At 36.5% G+C, this 20506-nt stretch overlaps 1 protein-coding gene across 4 annotated transcripts in view; it reads right to left on the bottom strand.

The window, feature by feature from the left end:
- Positions 1-7616: 7616 nt before the first annotated feature.
- LOC125646213 (nucleolar protein dao-5-like) overlaps positions 7617-20506 on the bottom strand; it is a 32317-nt gene continuing 19427 nt past the window's right edge. For all 4 annotated transcript variants that reach the window (XM_048872400.2, XM_048872401.2, XM_056141237.1 and 1 more), the window contains 2 exons: positions 12476-16280; positions 7617-9947 (listed from right to left, as the gene is read on the bottom strand). In XM_048872400.2, coding sequence (XP_048728357.1) covers positions 12495-16265 — 3771 coding nt within the window. In that variant the 5' untranslated portion in view covers positions 16266-16280 and the 3' untranslated portion in view covers positions 7617-9947; positions 12476-12494. The remainder of the gene's footprint in view (positions 9948-12475; positions 16281-20506) is intronic.

Genomic DNA, 20506 nt, shown 5'->3' on the forward strand with positions numbered 1-20506 from the left:
AAAGAGAATATTAGATAAACTTTTATAGGTATCCCTATAGCTATACCTAACATGATACTTTTTTTGCCTTTAGAATAATACATGTGTGTATTCTCTTCTACACATTGTGAGAACGTCCTCACTTTGGGTTTGGTAGAAGAAAGAGAGAGAGGAGGGGGGGGGGGGTTACCCACGCTTCTTCTAAATTCAACCTTAACATTTATATGCTCATTTTTTTAAAATACATTACACCAGGTAAATTAGGGGTTAAGCTGGCCAGTGTCCTATTAATGAAAACATGTTGTAAGACATCGAACACATTAAAATCTAAATAAAAGAGATATAAAAGAGGAACCCCAAGGTCCCGGGTTCCGGGCGTCACACTTCGTCTTTGATCTGAAGATAGGAGGTCAGAAACGCGTAAACAAATTTTAATGTATGTTTAATGTTTTGATGGCTTTTAATTAAAACTTTCTTGAATAGATTTATATACTCCCCTCTTGAGAAGAAAAGACACACAAGTTCACTGTGATAATAAAGATTATTTTATTTTTCATTAAAGGATTCAGTTCTTGTATATCTGTGCATGTCGCTGAATGGTGTCTCACAATCACGGGATGAAATGCTTGGGGATAATTTACTATAGCTGTAAGCAATGCAGGAGACGAGTACCTTTTCTCCATTTTACACGAATCTACATGTGTATTAAAACAGCGCGGGCGTTTTGCTGGGGATCCATTAATATCGATAACTGAATGTTAACCGACTATAAACCACGAAATAGGAGCCCGGGTCGTGTCTGGCGTACGTTTTTGTATTGGTCTAAATATCGAATTTAAAACTCACTACCCATTTTACCAAACAAGATCGAAAACAACAGCTGACCATGAATGCTATGTTTGGAAGTAGATTTTAGTCAATTTCTCACTGAACATTTATTCTAGTTTTAAAACCATATTCTAAATGAATAAGTTTCAATGGAGAAATCAATAAATCTAGATCCGCCCACTCGGCTCGGCACGGATCTAACTAACTGTAAAGTTGACTGTCGCCGCTTACTACCACTGCCAATAGGCACATCAAATAAAGAGGCAATAAAGGGGAGAATGCAGGGTTTGAGGGGGGGGGTCAAAGTTCATGTATAGTTTGGACAGACTTCGAGTATCTAAAACACACCTTGATGAAATGTGATAAAATTGAATATTGCGATTGGATTGTTTTATAAGTGCTGTGCAGCTCAATGAGTGGTTCCATAAAATTCTCAACTGGACCTAAAACAAACAACATTCAAAAGAGTGCATCGGGGAAAAGATCCAAAATAGCTGCTGATAGTGCACGTATGAACGATAGCAACACATTACATATTCAATGATTCGAAAAATTATAGATGGTTTCATATACATAGGCGTTCGAACCGGGGGAGGGGGGGCACTTTTTTTTTTTTTTGCAAAGACATAATTTATAGGCATTGAAAATTGTGGCTTAGCCCCCTAAACATTTTTGACAGAGAGTTAGCTCAATTCTCTGTTTTCATTTTGTATTTATGACATTGATCACTGTTCGTTAAAGTATCCATTTCATTTAAACTGTATGAAAATAAAGTTGATAATATTGCTGACCGTTCTTAATCAATTTCTTATTTCCAGTTTTTAAATTGCACGGCCCGTTGGGATCCGGGTTAGAATAGGTCCTCAGCATCCCTTTGCGTGTCGTAACTAAGAGGCGACTTAATAGGGCCCGTGGGAATCTGGGCTAGAATAGGTCTTGCGTGTTGTAAGAGGCGACTTACAGATCATGAGACCGGAAAAACTGAAGCCCCGTGTCACAGCAGGTGCATCTTCGCTAACCAAGGGTTTTCGACCCACTCCGCTCCCCATAATTGTTTATGGGGAGCAGAGTGGACCGAAAACCCTAGCGAAGATGCAGCAGGTGTGGCACAATAAAGATCCCTCCCTGCTCAAAGGCCCTGAGGGCCGAGCATGAGCCTAAATTTTGGAGCCCTTCACGGCAATGAAGTCCCATATGAGTGAAAAATTTCAGAGCAGGACGTAAAACTACAAATAATCAATCAATCAATCATTTAAATTGCACCACTAAGCGGTTTAATCCGAAAAAAGTAACCCGAGGAGTAGTATTCTAAAACTACCTTTAAATTTGACACAAACTGTTTCCCCGCTGATTGGTGCTACACGAGAGAAGCGAGGTCAACAGGGAACCAGTTTAATTTTACATTGCACCGCGTATACGTCATTCGTCCTGTCATATATACAATTATTGCTGTTTTTGAGGTCAATACGATGATTTAGACACCTGAGGAGTACAATATTCACCGAGCCTAAAGGGCAAATATTGTAATTCGAAGGTGGCTAAATCATCGTATTGACCTCAAAAACAGCAATAATTGTTTTATTATATGATTCAAAAACCCTTCAAGATTGTTCTTTGCTTTAATTGTAAGTTTCAACGACCTATTTTTGGTACTATGTGGAAAAAATAATTCCTTATGTTCACCTGGAAGGTCACGTGCAGGTAAACATAACGTAGTATGATTTCTACATTGTTGGATCTCAGCCAATTATAGAGAGCTAGGAATTATTCAATCATATGATAAAGGTTGTTCACATTATCAGAATAAGTTTTATTTGTCTAGCTATATTACCATCTTGTCATTGATAGAGTTATGATTATCATTATTTACCTTTGATACTGAACTGAAAAATAACGGTTCACAATGGATGGCCATTTCGAACCCACGCCAGAGGTGAGAGGCCATGTGATTTTGCAATCTCTACCCAGAGTTGTCGTTCCTTGCTCTCACTTACACGTGTAAGTGAGTGTAAGGAACGATAACTCTGGGTAGAGATTGGTGATTTTGAGCGCGATGCTCTAACCACTGCGCCACGGACACCCCCACCCCACCCCACCCCCCCCCCCCCCCCACCCTCATTTTTCGAGAAAATACCATGAGAAGCTCTGAATGCATCAACGAAAGGGTGGGCAGCACTGAAATTCCTAGTCATGTTGAAAAAGAAAAGCATAGAGGCTGTATGTATACCATCCGTATCTCAAAGCAATTTAGAAAGCAAGATTTTCAAAGACGATCAATCTTTGACCTTGTATCCTTCTGACTCTCCTCAAGGTCAAACTCCAGTGAAAGTGTTAGGTGATATCGATGGTAATTGTTTTTACCGCTCAATTTCCCTTTTAATATTTGGATGTGAAAAGCAACATGTTGAAATGCGAATTAGAACTTTATTTGAACTGGTTCACAATGAAAAATGGTATTTGAACACTGAAATTTTAGGCAAAATGTCGGAAAGTGCCATATTTTTGTGAGACTTCGCTTTCAGATGAATGCTGAGTAACTGCTAATGCAACAAAATCTCTGCAGAATGAAATTCTTAAAACTGCAAAGTTAGGCGAGTATTCCTCATTGCAGCACATTTATGCTGTTTGCAATGCAATTTGTAGGCCCATCCGAAGCATTTTCCCCAGAGATAATAAATGCTGCTATCAGCAGAGACTGCTATAGTCAGCTAATAAAGCCGTTCAAGGACTACGATGTGTCTTCGAATGAAATATGTGTGATGTGGACTCATACATCCGATGTGGTACGACAGAATTGGTCTTCTAACCACTTTGTTAATGTCTGTGTTCCATCGGATGTTCTTACCGGGGGTTCAAGAAACCCTGGCAGCTCTGATTTGGAAAGCGGTTATGAAGCGGAGCTTCAGTATACGCTCGAAAATCTTTCTACATTCCGAATGGGTGATGGAGATCTAGAAGTCCGAGCCTGAAGATAGTCCAAGTAATACTTCAACGACCAAAAAAGCAAACTCTGGGCAAGGACGGGACAGAAAATTTAGAACATTCTATCAGATGGCCTACACCTGATAAAAAAGAGTCTCCTTTCCAACCCACCAAATTCACATTTCCTTTATGAAGTTTAGGGGGTCAGAGAAGGTCTTTTCAGGGACTTTGGTGTGAGAAATGGAATTGGCTCCACTATGATGTGTCCTAAAATGTAGCATTTTGTTTCTGCTTTATAACAGCTTACAATGTTTGAGAAAGTATTAATTATTACTCTATACCAAATGTTTTTGAATTAATTCAACTACTAGTCATGTCAGCGATTTGTTGAAATTGGGAAAATTTGTGAGTGCTTTTATACTGCTAAGAAAATGTCACATTGATGTTTAATTTTTTACCTGTTTACTTTGTACGTTCACCTTCTTTCTCTCACTGAATTACCTACAATTATAATTGTGTTCACTTGTTACTCTGGTGAGCCCGTTGGCTCAAAGAAATAAAGAAATTGAAATTGAAGGGTGGTATGTTGTCCAATCATAATAAGGAGAAAACAATTTTTGTCAAAGGGATTCCGTAATTGGAAGAAAGCCACAATACGCTTCGAAAAACATGCCAACAGCAAGTGTCATGGAGAAGCAGTTGAGAGATTGTTTACACTTCCAAAAGTTTTGGAGGATATTGGTGAATCTCTCAGTAAACAACACTCGGAAGAGAAAAAAAGACAATAGATTGTTTCCTGAAAATACTTGGGAGTTTAAGATACTAGTATCTAGCAAAATATTCCAATCAGGGGGAAACAGGAGAGTTCTTCTAATTTTCACGAGTTGTTTAAACTGCAGACAGAGAGTGATCCTGTTTTGCAGTCATGGATTCAGAGAAAAACTTATACAAATATGTTTCAGTACAAGTTAAAAACGACGCACTTAAAGTGATGGCCAATCAAGTTCTTAGAAATTTTATGAAAGATTTAGAGAATGTCAAATTTCTAACCATAATGGCTGATGAGACTACTGACATTTCTTATAAAGAACAACTCGCTATTTGCCTCCGATACATCGATGACCAGTTTGTGCCACACGGAATTTGTGTTGGCTTTTTATGAAGTCGATGACATTTTAGCCGATACAATCGTTTCTGCAATCACTGAACCCTTGATCAGGTTCAATATTCCTTTTAATAAATTACGGGGTCAGCCTCAATGGCAGAGTCAAAAAGTGGAGTTGCAAGGCAAATTTCAGAGAAAGAGAGCAGAGCTGTTCATTCGCACTGTTATGGTCATGCTCTAACTTGGCATGCTCTGATGCTGTGAGATCATCTACAATTATGAGAGGTGCCCTTGAAGTAACGCGTAAAATAACAAAATTGATCCAAGAGTCGCCAAGAAGAGAAGCAATTTTTAGAAATTTGAAAGAATCTGAGAATTTAGAGACTTCATCACTTGGAATAAGAGTTTTGTGTCCAACAAGGTGGACAGTTCGAGCAGGTGCTCTTCAGAGTGTAATACTTAACTACAAAGTATTATTGGGATATGGGAGGAATCGATGGAGTATGTTAAAGTTTCAGACATGAGATGCAGAATAAGAGGGGTTATGACCTACATGAACAAAGTTGACTTCCTCTTTGGCTGTCTGTTGGGTGAACAGTTGCTCCGTCATAGCGATATTCTTAGCAAAGCCCTTCAGACAAAAACTTTGTCTGCTGCAGAAGGTCGGAAAATGGCTCTCAGCACGGTGAAAACTCTGGAGTCTCTTAGAACAGACGAAGCTTTTCTCTCATTCTAGGAGGATGCAAAAAAAAAAAAAAAAAAAAAAAAACAAACACCCAAAAAACAAAAAACCCAGATTTTTATATTGATGCATATTTTATATTGCCTCGTCAAGGACGTCCTCCGAAAAAAAAAAATCACGAAGGATCTCTGCATCACCACGACACTTGCGAAGATTTGTACAGAGTTAATATTTTGATGCAATTGATTTATTTGTGAATGACATTAGAAATCGTTTTGATCAGCCAGGATATGCCAAATATATGCAGCTGGAATTGTTATTGTTGAAGGGGACCAGAAGAGAAAATTTTGATAAGGAATTTGAGTTGGTCACAAATTTTTACGGTACAGATATCGATGCCAAAAATTTGAGAATTCAATTTTAAACACTCGGGTGCAATCACTCCTTCTATTCAGACAATAACTGAATTCATCAAAACAGAAGGCACAATACTGTATAGCGAAATTGCAGTTTGGATTGAACTTCTTGTAATGCCAGCAACAAATGCTACCAGCGAAAGAATGTTCAGCACATTGCGCCGCATCAAATCGTATCTGCGATCAACTATGACCCAAGTTAGACTAAATAACCTGATGATCCTTCAAGTATAACAAGTTTAGAAGAGACGGAGAATCTGGATACAGGGCGTGGCAAATGAATTTGTCAGTGAGAATGAACACAGCTAGACTATCCGTTTTTGGAAAATTCTAATGAAAGAACTGAGAAGTTGTGACATTTTGATGAGCCAATCCCTGCAGCTCACTCAAGTACTGTAGTTTCAGTTACAATTTGTGTATGAATTCAATAGGAAGTAACATGTGTGTGTGCTCCACGTAGAAACTTTTTTGTTGGTTAACCCCCCCCCTCCCCCTTTCAATTTGCTTCCGACGCCTATGTAAAACAAAATCTGTTCTTAAAACTCCAATGCCCTCAAAAGTGCATACACCAATGAAAGGCTTTACACAATATAATAGGTGTATTAACATTAAAAGACATGACTATCTTGGACCCATCCTAGAGTCAAAAACTTTTTTGTTGGGTTAGCCCCCCCCCCCCCCCCCTTCCCCCTTTCAATTTGCTTCCGACGCCTATGTAAAACAAAATCTGTTCTTAAAACTCCAATGCCCTCAAAAGTGCATACACCGATGAAAGGCTTTACACATTAATATAATAGGTGTATTAACACTAAAAGACATGACTATCTTGGACCCATCTTGGAGTCAAAACCCTGGGTTGTAAAAAATTCACAATTTTTTGTACATCATTTTCCGCTATTCCTAAGTATGCATTTAGGTCTTATACAGTACCAACAAACTTACACATAAATACTATATACTAAGTTTGGCCACACCCTGGGATCAGAACCCCTAACCCAAGAATCATCAGAGTGTAAATTTTGGTAAAAGGACTATCTGCTCTTTCTAAACATCCATTTAGTTTCAATTTAGTATCAATTGAAGATGTTATTCAAGTGTTTTACACAAACACTATATAACAAGTTCGGCCCCACTCTGGGGTCAAAACCCCTACCATGGAGGTAATGTTTACAATTTTGGTAGAAACTTTCATGCTCTAATCACTATGCATTTAGTTTTTCTTACACGTGTGTGCGGTTCTTGAGAAGATTTTGAAAATTGGTCAGTTTTTGCCCCGGCCCTAGGAGTCCTGAAATTTACAATTTATGTCCCCCTTGTCCCACAGATGTTTCATACCAAATTTGAAAAGAATTGGAATAGTAGTTATCAAGAAGTTAAAAATGTTCAATTGTTAACACACGACGCACGACAACTAATTGCAATAGGTCACCCGAGTAACTCTGGTGACCGGAAATGTAAGCCTTGTCCCCTGGGTCCTCACAATGACTTTGCCCTGGTCCCACTAGGGGTTTCAAGACAGCCTCAAACCCCCAGACTTTTACTGCCCCTCCTTCTATTTCTGGAGCTGCCACCGAGATTGCTCAAATAGAACTAGTGAATTCTTAATTGCAAACTGACAGTGAAATTGACAGAAAATTGGTCTCCTTATACCAAATTCCAAAAATGAATAAATAAATAACGCAGATTGTTACTTTGAAGATATATTTCATATACTTATAAATATATTTTTCTTTAAATATGAATGACGGTACATTATCGTAAAAAATGTGAACATTATCGTAAAAAATATGAACAACAGATGTTATGGACTGCCACATCAAATACGACATACAAAGGAAGCATATACAAATGTATTATGAGTCTACACAATTAGAATTATTTACAACATTGTGGATACTAAAATCTCCATCTCGATCATGATTATAATGAAAACAATTTTATACCTGTGGAAAGTTCAGCATCATAATGCTAATCTGGAAGAAACATGACACAGAGAAAGACAAATTCACATGATTGCATATCATTAAATACTGGCCAATAGAAGATTATATCAATGCTCAGAAAAACAGCATTTGTATTAATGTGAAAGGTGAAGATAACGAACATGATCAATCTCACAACTCCTATAAGGAATACAAGAGAGCTGGGCAAACACTGACCCCTGGACACACCAGAGGAGGGATCAGACAAACACGGATCCCTGGACACACCAGAGGTGGGACCTGGTGCCTAGGAGGAGTAAGCATCCCTGTCAACCAGTCACACCTGCTGCGAGCCCTATCTCTTGATCAGGTAAACAGAGTAATCTGTAGTCAAAACCAGTGTCTATTATTATTTCATACCCATGTATTTTACATACTGCCAGAAGTGTGCCACTCTTTAGAGAATAATCTATAATAGTAGTTCTACAATAACAATATTGAAAGAACCATTAATTTGCGAATAAATCTAATACGGTATTTGTGAATAGGAATCACAACGAAAGTATTTCTGGTAAAGTTGCACATAATTATAATAGGATATGATGATGAACAATTCATTAATGAGGTCCCTGTGACCTATATAACTAAAGATGTATAAAGTTCAGGAATTTCATACAATTAGAAAACTAATGCATATTTATAATTAGATCTAGAGATACATGATGTATGAGGATAGTTATCAGTTTCATTAACATATTATGTGTACAATACATCAAAAGAGTCTCAATCACAGATGTAATTCATGTTAGTCAAAGTGGCGGGGATAAGTGTATTAATTAATGACAGTAATACATGTTTATTATTCAAAACATACAGTAAGAAATTGTATCCACGGAACAGTTTTGTGTTACAGATGAACTACGGTATCTCGAACACTGATATCTCGAATACCATGGATATGTTGAAGTGATTCAGAAGTCTCAACCACTTATTCTTTAAGTATTTTACCCATGATATCTCGAATTCTCAGATGTCTTTTTTTTTCTCTCAGTTCCATCAAGTTTGTGATAACAAGGTTTGACTGTATTTTAATTTAATTTAAGGTACAATGGCCTCTCTGATAAGAAAGACAACTCTAAATTATAAATGATCTGATGCTATATAATGCATTTACAAAATGGTTACAATCTATGAGCAAATGAATCTAATTTTGATTAGACTGAAAATATCCATGCTAATGACCCACTCCTGGGTAAGCATATGTGTTGAAGAATCTGTAAGAAAGACTTGCATTAGGGCGCTGAAAGGGTGTATTGTAAACGAGTGTTTAATGAATCTGGTTTGAATGATTTCGAAGTTTGACTGTACTAATAGACTAAAAGTTTTCAACATTATATTTATAGTCTAGCTCAACCACGTTTGGAAATTAACATGAAAAGAAAATTGCATTTTAATGTGGAGAGAAAATGATGTACATTAATAGTTATACAGGTACAAAAACCCATTTTTATGGAAAAAAAACATTGATCATCATTAAGGTGTAGAGGTGATTGTGTATTTACTAGGTGAGTTTGACAAACGTAGAACAATGTAGAAATGTCAGTATAAACATTCAATTTTAAAATTGGATTTTATGAATAGACTAGAATTTTTGTTCCTTCAATCATCAGAGAACCACAATAGTAATTGTTCATAGAAAAATGAATTATTAGTACAATACATGGTTTTAATTGCTTACAGAAAACAAATATGCATTGTTACATAGTAGAATATACTGAATTCATATATTTTTAGATGATGTCTCCAAAAACTAATTTTTTTGTAAAAAAAACAAATAAACATTTTTCCCTCATACATAAACACCACCAAGAAGTTGTCAACTAAAATAATTGTAAAATGTAGTGAAAGGGGAGAAAAACCCCACAAGACTTCATTCTTCCAATTCAGACTATCATATTATATCATAGTCTCCAATACATAGACCTCAATTCATAGCATATATTTTGTCCAATTAACATCCTGAGAGAGTGTTGTCTGGAGAGCGTTCTACTTCAATACATGGAGGTGACAGTTGACACAGCTACAAGCACTACCTGAAATACAATATTCAGATCATATTAGCTATATTTCAACAAAGCTTGAAATTGCTGACTCTGATTGAATCAACTGGGACAAAATGGAATTAATGAAACACAATCAGCACTAAAAAAAACCATCATTGGATATCCCCATTTATCCCCCCAATTTAAAACTTCATTGACTGTCTTCAGATTACCATCAGCATAGTTCAAAGTGATCGTAAAGGTCATTTCAGCTTACATTATATGTTATATAGCAGAAGTCCAGGGTGAGTGAACTTGACTGAGATACTGGAGGGATGAGATTTAACAGCTGATGAATACCCAGCTTTGTATTAATGGGTATATACACAGAATAGCTAGGTGTCAGATGGGACACAAGTACAGAACGAAGTATTGGAAGATGGCCCATCCGACAATTGTATAACGGCAGTTTGACACAGCGCTGCACTTAATCTGACACTATACTACTGTGACATAGAAGGTGTAACTAGTTCCTAAGGAAGTTCCCTTTAAAGTCATGAATGTGTGTGTGATATATCTCGCTGTTGTTACAACTACTGAAGTACACACATGGCTATATTATGTCAGGAACTCCCTATCATCCGAGCGTACAGTGTCTCTCATGTCTACAGCATGCGTTTATAATCTCCCTTCTGAATTTGCACTTGTATTTAAATAGACAAAGGTCGTGATTATGACAAATATTTAGCCTTCTACTTGTGTCTTTGTGTGGGTCTTGGACTAACGAGTCTTTTTAACCACGGCCACCAGTTCTAGGCCGACGTTTTCTGTTGACAAGTCTTTCTATGTAGCTATTGTTAATCTGCAGGATTAGAATGACTGTATTGCCTTAAAAATCATACCCAAGTCACACAAGCTACTAATTATGTTCAAAAGCATGCAAGAAGCATAGGAATTTAATGTATGGTGCAATTGTTTTCTTCAATTTTCTTTCTGACCATCAAGATCAATTTACAAGGTTGTTTCACTTAGAAGCAGTGGGCAGTCATTAAAACGATGGTCAGATATTCAAAAATGTTTTCTAAGCGAAATATTGTTTTCAGAAAAATTGCAGTATGCACAAATTACTTGTGGCTTAGTACGAAGATATTCAGATACATGTATTTCCAAAAACTTTCAAAATACCTATGTAGACAAACACATTAATTATTTTACAGAATTACACAGGATCTATTTAATCCTATAGATATGCCTTACAATTGAAACAAATTACATAAGAATGTGTAATTCTCGAATCAGATTAAAATCTGTAAGATAAAGAAATGGGAATTAAGACATACATCATGAAAGTTCTTGTGTAATTCTCAAAATCAGATAAAAAATCAAATCTGTAAGATAAAGAGATGGAATTAAGACGTACATCATGAAAGTTTTTGTAGATCAATAAAACTGAGAGTACATAAGAAAGCCTGGAGGCTCGGTGACAACCTGTCTAAGGGGAACAAAAGTAGGAGTCGAAAAACTGAATTAAATTTCCAAAAGCAAGTGCTCCCTTATGGACTTGGATCATTAATCCCGAGTTTGAGTTTCACTGATGAAATGATTAATGTACAAACAAAAAAATGAGGTGAAACTGCTCTACAAATACTACAGGAATCCTTCATTTGGAGATAGGATCACAACCTGCTATGAAGAATTTAATACCTCAAGTCTATGTAAATGTTATTCTGAATTCTCGAGTAAACAGATAAGTCATAGTATTGAAGTTTTAAGAAAGTACCACAAAAACTATGAATTAAAGTACATAATGCATTTCATTAGGATTTTCCATTAAAGACATGTATAATCCAAGTAATATGGTTTTTTAAAAAAAGCCCACAACCTCCCTGTAACAAATCTTTGAAGGTCTTTCTATTTTTCTTTTTTATTGCATTTGATTTGGAAGAAACAAGCGATGAATCACCACTGATTGATCATGATGAAGATGAATATACATGTTTGCATCTTATTATCACAACAGCTATTTCACTTCTTTATCCATGACTACTGGTACATGCATTGTTGCATGCTTTTGAGAAGTTAAAATAATGCATGTATACAATTTGTACAAAGGAGTTTCAAAGGAAACTATTGGGGTTCGTATCTATAAGAGAGCACGAAAACATTTTGTCTATCCATTAAGTTAGACAAAGATAGAATGGAGACTATAATCAAAAGTAAATTAAATATGCATGACGTATTTCATAAAATGAAATGTACAAGGTCCTGCTAATCAGCATAAATAAAGTCAGTCCCGACAATTAACATTCGACAAAGCTTACCAAATAAAGTCAGTCCCGACAATTAACATTCGACCAAGCTTACCAAATAAAGTCAGTCCCGACAATTAACATTCGACCAAGCTTACCAAATAAAGTCAGTCCCGACAATTAACATTCGACCAAGCTTACCAAATAAAGTCAGTCCCGACAATTAACATTCGACAAAGCTTACCAAATAAAGTCAGTCCCGACAATTAACATTCGACAAAGCTTACCAAATAAAGTCAGTCCCGACAATTAACATTCGACAAAGCTTACCTGCAGTCCGTGTTTTCCCTTATTTAGAAAGGTTTGGAACCGAAATGGATGACTTGAATAATCCAACACTATTCTCAGTCACTGATGGTCGAAAATCCCCAACATGGATTTTAGCCACCATGGAAGCCCTTTGGGGTGATAGTCCTTCCGACACGGAAACATCAGAATTAGAGTCATCTCCCTTGCCACTGGGATCACTAGCACCATTAGAATGATATTGCTGGTTTGCAGGACTGTCACCATTCATCATATATTGCGCAGATCCTGATTCTGAGTTCGGGTTGGGTACTACTTGCTTGGTAGGCCCCTGCCATGTGTTGTACACCTCATTTCTTTGTGAATCGTCTGTCGGCACACTATTGCTAGACATTTTAGAATAATCCACAAAACCTTTAACATCCATCACAGGATTTGGCCAACTGGATCCATTCAACATAAATCCATATGCAGAAGTCATATTGGTTTGATTCTGTTGGAAGCCATGCATCATTCTCATATAGTCATTAAGATCGTAACTCACACCAGGAACACCAGCATTGAACAATGGCCCCCTAAAGGTAGGCTGGCTACCATAATGTTGGCCAATTCCTCCATGCTGAAGGTTGGGTTGATTCATCACATTGGAGTACTCAAATGCTGCAGGATTGTAGCCCTGTTGAAACCCGGTAGGTGGAGGAAGTGGTGGGGCCGATAGAAAACCCATCTGTTGCTGCTGTTGTTGCAGCAACTGTTGCTGCATTTGTGCTGCTTGGAGCTCCAGTTGTTGCAGCCTATCCCTGGCCTCCAATTCCCGCAGTCTTCTGAATTCCAATTCTGTTTCTCTTTCTTTTTGTTTCTCTTCTTCTCTTTGTTTTTCCTTTTCTTGAATTTCTTTTGACACCATCTCATTCTTCAGTTCCCTCTCCTTCCGTCTCACAGTGGCATCATATGCAAATTTCTTTTTCTTTGGAACTACCTTAGGAGCAGATCCTTCAAATCTTTCCCGATCTCTTCCATTCACAGTGTCATATTCTGGCAATAACACAATCTGTCCTTTATTATTAACATAAGCCACACCAGCACGTTTCATTGTGCTGATATCATGGTCTTTACTTTCATCTTCATCTTCTTCACTTTCTTCATCATCTCCTCTTCCATTGCTTTCTGATGCTTTATGACTAGAATGGCTTTCACTAACACTTGACTCTAAAACAGACTCCTCATCTTCAGAACTGTCCTCTTGTGCTCCTAAATCATCAGGTATCATCATCCTGTTGACAGCTGGTTCTGAATGAGATGACGTAAGCCTCCAATTTCTTGGAGGGTCCTGAACAACTTCAAAGTCTTCTGATCTCTGCTTCTTCATAATTTTCCCTGAGGCTTTACTTATAGATCCAAAGGCATTTCTAACACTCTTGTGTACAGATTTCTTAAATTTCTTAATGCTGTCAAATTTCCTTCTTTCATCAGCAGAGGAATCTGAATTTTTTTTGTATTTCTTTTCTTTAACTTTGGGGGGCTTGGACTTGGCTTTCAAATCTTTGACTTTCTGTGGAATGATAGATGTTTTGAATCCTTCCATTCCATTTCTTGGAGATGCCATCGTCTGATCATCAGAAAGATTATCATCTGACAGATCATCTTCTGGCACCCAGTCTTCTGCTCCATATACAGAGTCTCGATAATTTTTACTAGCATCTTCATCATCCGAGTCAGGTGCACGTTGCCTAGAATTTCTCACAGCCAACCCACTAGGAGCTGTAGAACTTTTCTTCAGAAACTGTGGTCGAGGGAATTCTGACAACTCCTCTTTCACATTGACAGTGTCCTTTTTCTCAGTTTCTTTAGATTTATGAAATTCTTTCTTACTATCTTCTGCACGTTTGACCGTAACAAAGTCAGACTTAAACACCAAATTTTCCTCTTGTTCGCGTTCTTTCTCTCTCTGTTCTGCCAAATGAGAATCGATTGTCTTCCCGTCCTTACACCTTGCCTCTCTCTCCGCTGCAGCTTTTTGGAGTTGTTCTCGAAAGACTTGTGAAGGATCTTTTGGTTTCTCCTTCACAGGGGTTGTGTGCTTGACCATTTTTGTTGCTTTAGCCTGAGCAGCAATTTTAATGTCATGTTGCAACAAGGAGCTCAACCTTCTTGTTGCTTGGACTGTGTTGCTGTCATTGGATGACACACCACTGGTTGTGGAAGTTTCTGATGGCTGTCTTTGTAGTCCCTCTCCTGGCTTCTGTGTTTCAGGATTTGTAGTTGAACTTTCAATAACTCCTGAATCAACAGAATTCTGTCTCAGAAGTGGAGGGGGTCTGGGCGAATATTTATCCTGAGTTTCACGAGGGGTGAGAGAAGCACTTCGGAAAACAAGATTAGGCTCATCCTCAGCTATTGAAATGTCTGTGAAGTTAAGGTTCTCCACTTCTTCAGAAGTCTCTTCATTAGTAGGATCCTCCACATTTGAAGCTTTCTTATCCATTTCAGCCTGCTCTGATTCCTGTCTCCTTATTGAAATGCGTTCTGCTTTCTTTTGAATTTCTAATAAAAACGGATTTGACTGATTTGCCTTTGCAGAAGGTGGAAGAACCGGAGGGGATTTGTATAGCGAGGTAGAGCGAGGAGTTGTAGGTGCACTCTGTGCTGTAGTTTGTATTGCACTTGGTGGATATTGATTATTTGTTGTAGATGGACCACTTGTACCTGATTTTTTCAAAATAGACTTTGTTATTGGAGGTGGAGGAGGTGCAGCTGGTGTGCGTAAACTCGTGGAGCGTTTCACGAGTGCATTGTCCAAAGTGTCCATATCATAATCCACTGGGGGTTCCTCAAAAGAATGGGATTTTCTCTGTGGAGGTTGAACTGGTCTTGGAGGAGGTGGGGCAGATGGTTTTTGTGTTGTTGAGGATGGTAGTTGTGGTGGAGGATGGTTCGGTGGTGGTGGAGCTCTCTTTTTCTTTTTCATACCAGAATCTAAACTGATAGCACTTTTGATACTTCGGACAGAGGGATTTCTAGAAAATGACCCCTCATCAGTGTTGTCAGCCAAGTCAAAACTCAAGTCCTCCAGTTTTTTACCAGTTCGTTTTTCAATGTCCATTAAAGTTTTGCTCCTGCGAGCTTCAGCAAGTTGGGCATAGGTCATATTGTAGGACTGGTCCAAGTCAAATGAATTTTTCACAGGTATAGACACTTGTGAAGTGTAACTTGTGTCCATTGAAATGGGATCAATCTTCCCTCGCATTTCAAGAGATTCCTCATTTGGGTCCTCTGGAATTGTTTCACGGATGTACAGACTAGATGTGGCTGACATTTGTCTGCGATGTCCCCTCACTTTTCCTGATGCAGATTGCGTGAGTATTCCATTCTCAACAGAACCACCATTGACACGAGCAGATGAACTGGGCAAGCCATTTGCCAACACAGAGCTTTGCAAACCTGGGTAAGAACTTGACAAAATAGTACTGTTAAAATTTCCATTTGGAATCTCCTCATGTGGCAAATCTCCATTTGAAATATCACCCTTTGAGGGCACATTTTCAGAATTCTGGTCATTTTCATTGGAGTTAGGACTAGAAAATATATCCTTGAAGTCTGGATGATACTGAGAAAGTTCCTGTGAAACGGGTCTTAGTTGTACATCCTTAATCCCTGTCAGAACAGAGGGCAGCACACAGTTGGCGGGATTGTAGTAGCTGGGACTCTTTGGGCCGAGATCACTGACTAGGCGGGATGTTGGAAGTTCAGCTGGTCTAGGAGGAGGGCCCTTTATCTCCTCCCGAGGAGTTCTAGCAGACTGGTTCTGACCCATGGCTAAAGATCAATCCTGAAAATAAAAGAATTCATTTCAGATTTTTGAAAGTATTTAGCATTGCTACAGCCAAATAAAACACATCTCTCTCAGTTGTGTTTTTTTAATTCACCATTGAAGATATCAAATTCATATACAAAAACATATTTGATTAACATGCAAACATTTACATATCAATACAATCAATAATCTGACTGGTTTAGGAAATATTATCTTGTGGTTTGATGCTTGATCAATTTTGTACATTTACAAATTCATCATATTTTTAAACAAAAACATGAAAAATAGAGAGAAAGAAGGCCAGATTCCATTCAGTTTTTGATTGTGCACAAATACAATATTACCCTTTGCTAAGAGAAGCATTTGTCCTTTATCATTATATTTACTGGACAGCACAACTAAAACTATCACATATGTAATTTAAATTTTTTTGAAAAAAAAATACAGTATGGCATCTGTAAATTATAATCATAATTATGCAATATCACATAAGATTTAAAAAATTTGCTGTACACAGGTGCTAAAATGTCTATAAAGAATCATAACTTCTCTGTACTTTTTAAAATCCACACACCTGTGTGGGATGTCTCGGGTTATTCCAAAACACGTCTACATTAAGGATACAAAACAGTACAAATTGGTTCCTGAATCCTTATAGCCATTATCCAATAAAATGAAACATCCATACAGAGGCACTGGGGCGATGTAAAAAGCCACCGAACCTCCAAAATATTTTTACACATGATTCATATGCTACATCATTTCAGGGTACAATCATACACCCACAGCTGTTTCATCGTATTGTCAACACTGGACAATGCCTTCCTACTAAAAATCATTCACAACTCATCCACACTCGAATCCCACAGCTTAGCAGAGTCCAAACAATACACAGGATCCTACCTACACAAATCCATATGTTTGACCAAATGTTTAAGATTTCACTGGCCAGATATAAGTAGGATATACCTCTTACACTTTTTGGTCAGGTTGCCCAGAGCTTCAGGTGAAAATGACAGAGGGCAGGTGAAAATGATAGGTTAAACAGTTATACTCCATACATAACCCACATGAGTGACTGTTCACTTCAGCCAGAGGCCTGTCCTAAGCAAATGGGTATTCAAGTGTAAGGATTGTAATAAAGGTATCAGATTTATTTTCATAAAAAAAAAACCCAACACATTCTTGACTACATTATACCTACTTATATTAAAAATCACAAAAACAAAAAAAAAAAGGAAAAAGATAAACTTACCAATTTTGTTTGAAAATTTAATATCATTCCTTGTACTCCTCACAATGCCGACTTGTTTCTGCTACATTTCATTTTGTTACTCGAAACCCAGTTTTCTATTTCACTACCATCCCATCCCTGTCTACACACAGAGTAATGAGCAATGAGAATTTTCCTGTCTGATATTTATCTACCTTTAAATTACAATAGCCCTCTTAAAAGACAAAGTCACTGAAGCATTGAGGATGGTTTGAGTTCCTTATAATAATATAAATGACACAGTTTTGTAAGGGTTAAATACAGTAGTATATTAATGAGGTCAAAGATATGCTTCACTTACTAATGAAATAAATCAGGCCATGACCCTTTTATATATATTAAAAAAAACCACTATTTGACAACAACCCTTGAAGTAACATTGGAAAGAATGGTGAAATAAGATTGTTTGTATCATAAATTACATTCACGGTTTTCATAGACCACTCTCAATGGTAAAACTTACAAAAAATTGAAATTAAAAAAAATCTTTATTAAGTTCTTTGGTAGGGTGGTCCTGTCATTTTGATTTTTCTTGAATGTCAATCAGATCTCAAGTTTGTGTACAGTTTAGCAAATGAAGGGTTTGACATGCACATAATTTAAAATATACACTGACAATTATTTTTTTAATTTGACAAACTTATACTACTTCAATTTTTTTCATAAATAAATATTTTCAAACAAAAACCAAATTCTATTTTTCATAACTTCAAGCATCATTCTACTTTTTTCTTTAATATTCATAAAATATTATCTCAGATATCACTGAAACACTGTAATTATACATGCTGATTAAACTTAAAATGTGCCTTTTAATTTCACGGAATCGATCACCATGAAGGGCTGCTGTAAGTAGGTGACCTACTTCCTATGAGAGGACTGATCAAAATACTATACACACACATTACTACAGCAAATATCTACTTCTTTTAAATTTTTTGAAATCCTCATTTATTAGCACTTTCAAATCAATTCTGCTGATCAAACACAGTCACTTCAGGTGAGGGTTGAATCTACAACAAGCTAAGCATTCTATACAAATTTACACTTCAATACCAATTTACTGAAGTTTTTCAGAATATCTAACTATTTGTTGAAGTTGGTGAGAAGAGATCAAACATCACTCGATTATCGTATTGTTGACACAAGTTAAGTTTCTTCAGACGAGTGAGAATAATATTTAACTACCGATAGTCTTTGGAAATTCAGAACTACAGAATTCACTATCTCCCTATTGAAATACAAGACAGTACAATGTACTAGATATTTAAGGTGAATGATAGACAACAAACCATAACGAGTGTGTATTCTGTATGTAAATGTAATCAAATGAGAAGTATACACACACGAAGACATCATTATGCAAGGAGATTTTCTGAAAGAGAAAATCTATATTACAAAAATGTATTAGCTAATTAATCTCTAAAAAATCTGAACATGACATCAAATGAATTCAAAAAAGGAAGAACAATTTATTTTGATTTTGCAATTAATTATTAACTCACACTCTACTCATCAGAAACCCTAAAATGTGTTAATAGTCAGATTTATGAATGAACTAATAATTAAGAGCACCGAATCAATCTGTCAAATGGGTAACGATATCCAAAACGCTCTAAATCAATCAGGGCATGTGATGAGAAATTATTAACAACAAAATATTAAACATACCAATATTTTGATGCTATTGCTGCACTAATCCTGGGCATTATCTTAATTGATCATTAAGTACATGCTGTTGCATGGTTTTAATTATAGATTGATGCTCATTTATACATTTTGTAATGCATTGATAACACGATCGAAATCTGTGACCCAAACTGATTAAATTTGTGCAGCAATATAATAAGAGAATATTGATTAAGAATAATTATGGTTATTTACAACAAGAGTGATATAGACAAGAGAGAATGTATATACATACATATACATGTGTTTCTATATCTATATGCACAGTTCAATTAATGTTTAACACATTATTTTTATCCAATACTTTTCTATAATGGCTAATTCAAACTAAATTCCTTCTTTCTCAAATACAATGTATATAGTCATAGTTAAACCAACACAATTAAGCTCTCATTTTGGTGTCAAAATCTTTTTGACCATATGGTAAAACCCATCACCTTGTATGGCTGTGAGAGATGGGGAACACTTTCAGCACGCATGCTGGAAAAAGACAGAGATTTATATGATATCTTTAAAAATTGGGAGGTAGAAAACCTGAATATTAAGTTTTGTAAACATCTACTGGGTCCCGGTAAAAGAAGTACTAATATTGCAATGATCTCTGAATTGGGTAGGTATCCTATGTTCTGCTCTATAATCCAAAGTATTTTACTATATTGGCATAGACTTGAGAATTACCCTGTTATACAGTGCTTATACAGAGAATATCAATCTGAATTCATATAATATAAATTGTTGGTACAAAAACATTAATTATTTTAAGGAAAAAATGGGTATTTTGGTACACAGTTGTAAAAATATCAAATTCTCATTTTTCAAAAAACAATTGAAGAATCAGGTACGGAAACAATTTTTACTTTACTGGTCAAAACGACGTGAAGAGGGTCAGAAATCAGGAAAACTCACAACATATTTTTCGTATAAAGAAAACTTTACTATGGAAAGTTATATATTTTTAGAATCCCTAGAATTAAGAAAAACTCTATGTATAGATTTCGAATTAGTGCACATGACCTTCGAATTGAAAGAGGAAGATATGAATTTACAAAAACCAATTCTGGCCAGAAGATTTCTTTAGAAAGAAACAAAAGAATATGTGAATTATGTAACCTTAATTGTGTTGAAGATGAATTTCATTTCCTTACTGATTGTCCATTCTATGTTGAAGAGAGAAATATGTTTTTTAATGGTATATACAAGCTCGACAAAATTTTTATCTATCTAACAAATAAGGACAAATTTACTTGGTTGATGATTAATGAAGACAAACCAGTAATTG

Source organism: Ostrea edulis, chromosome 6 (assembly GCF_947568905.1).
Source record: "Ostrea edulis chromosome 6, xbOstEdul1.1, whole genome shotgun sequence".
Classification (NCBI taxonomy): Eukaryota; Metazoa; Mollusca; class Bivalvia; order Ostreida; family Ostreidae; genus Ostrea; species Ostrea edulis.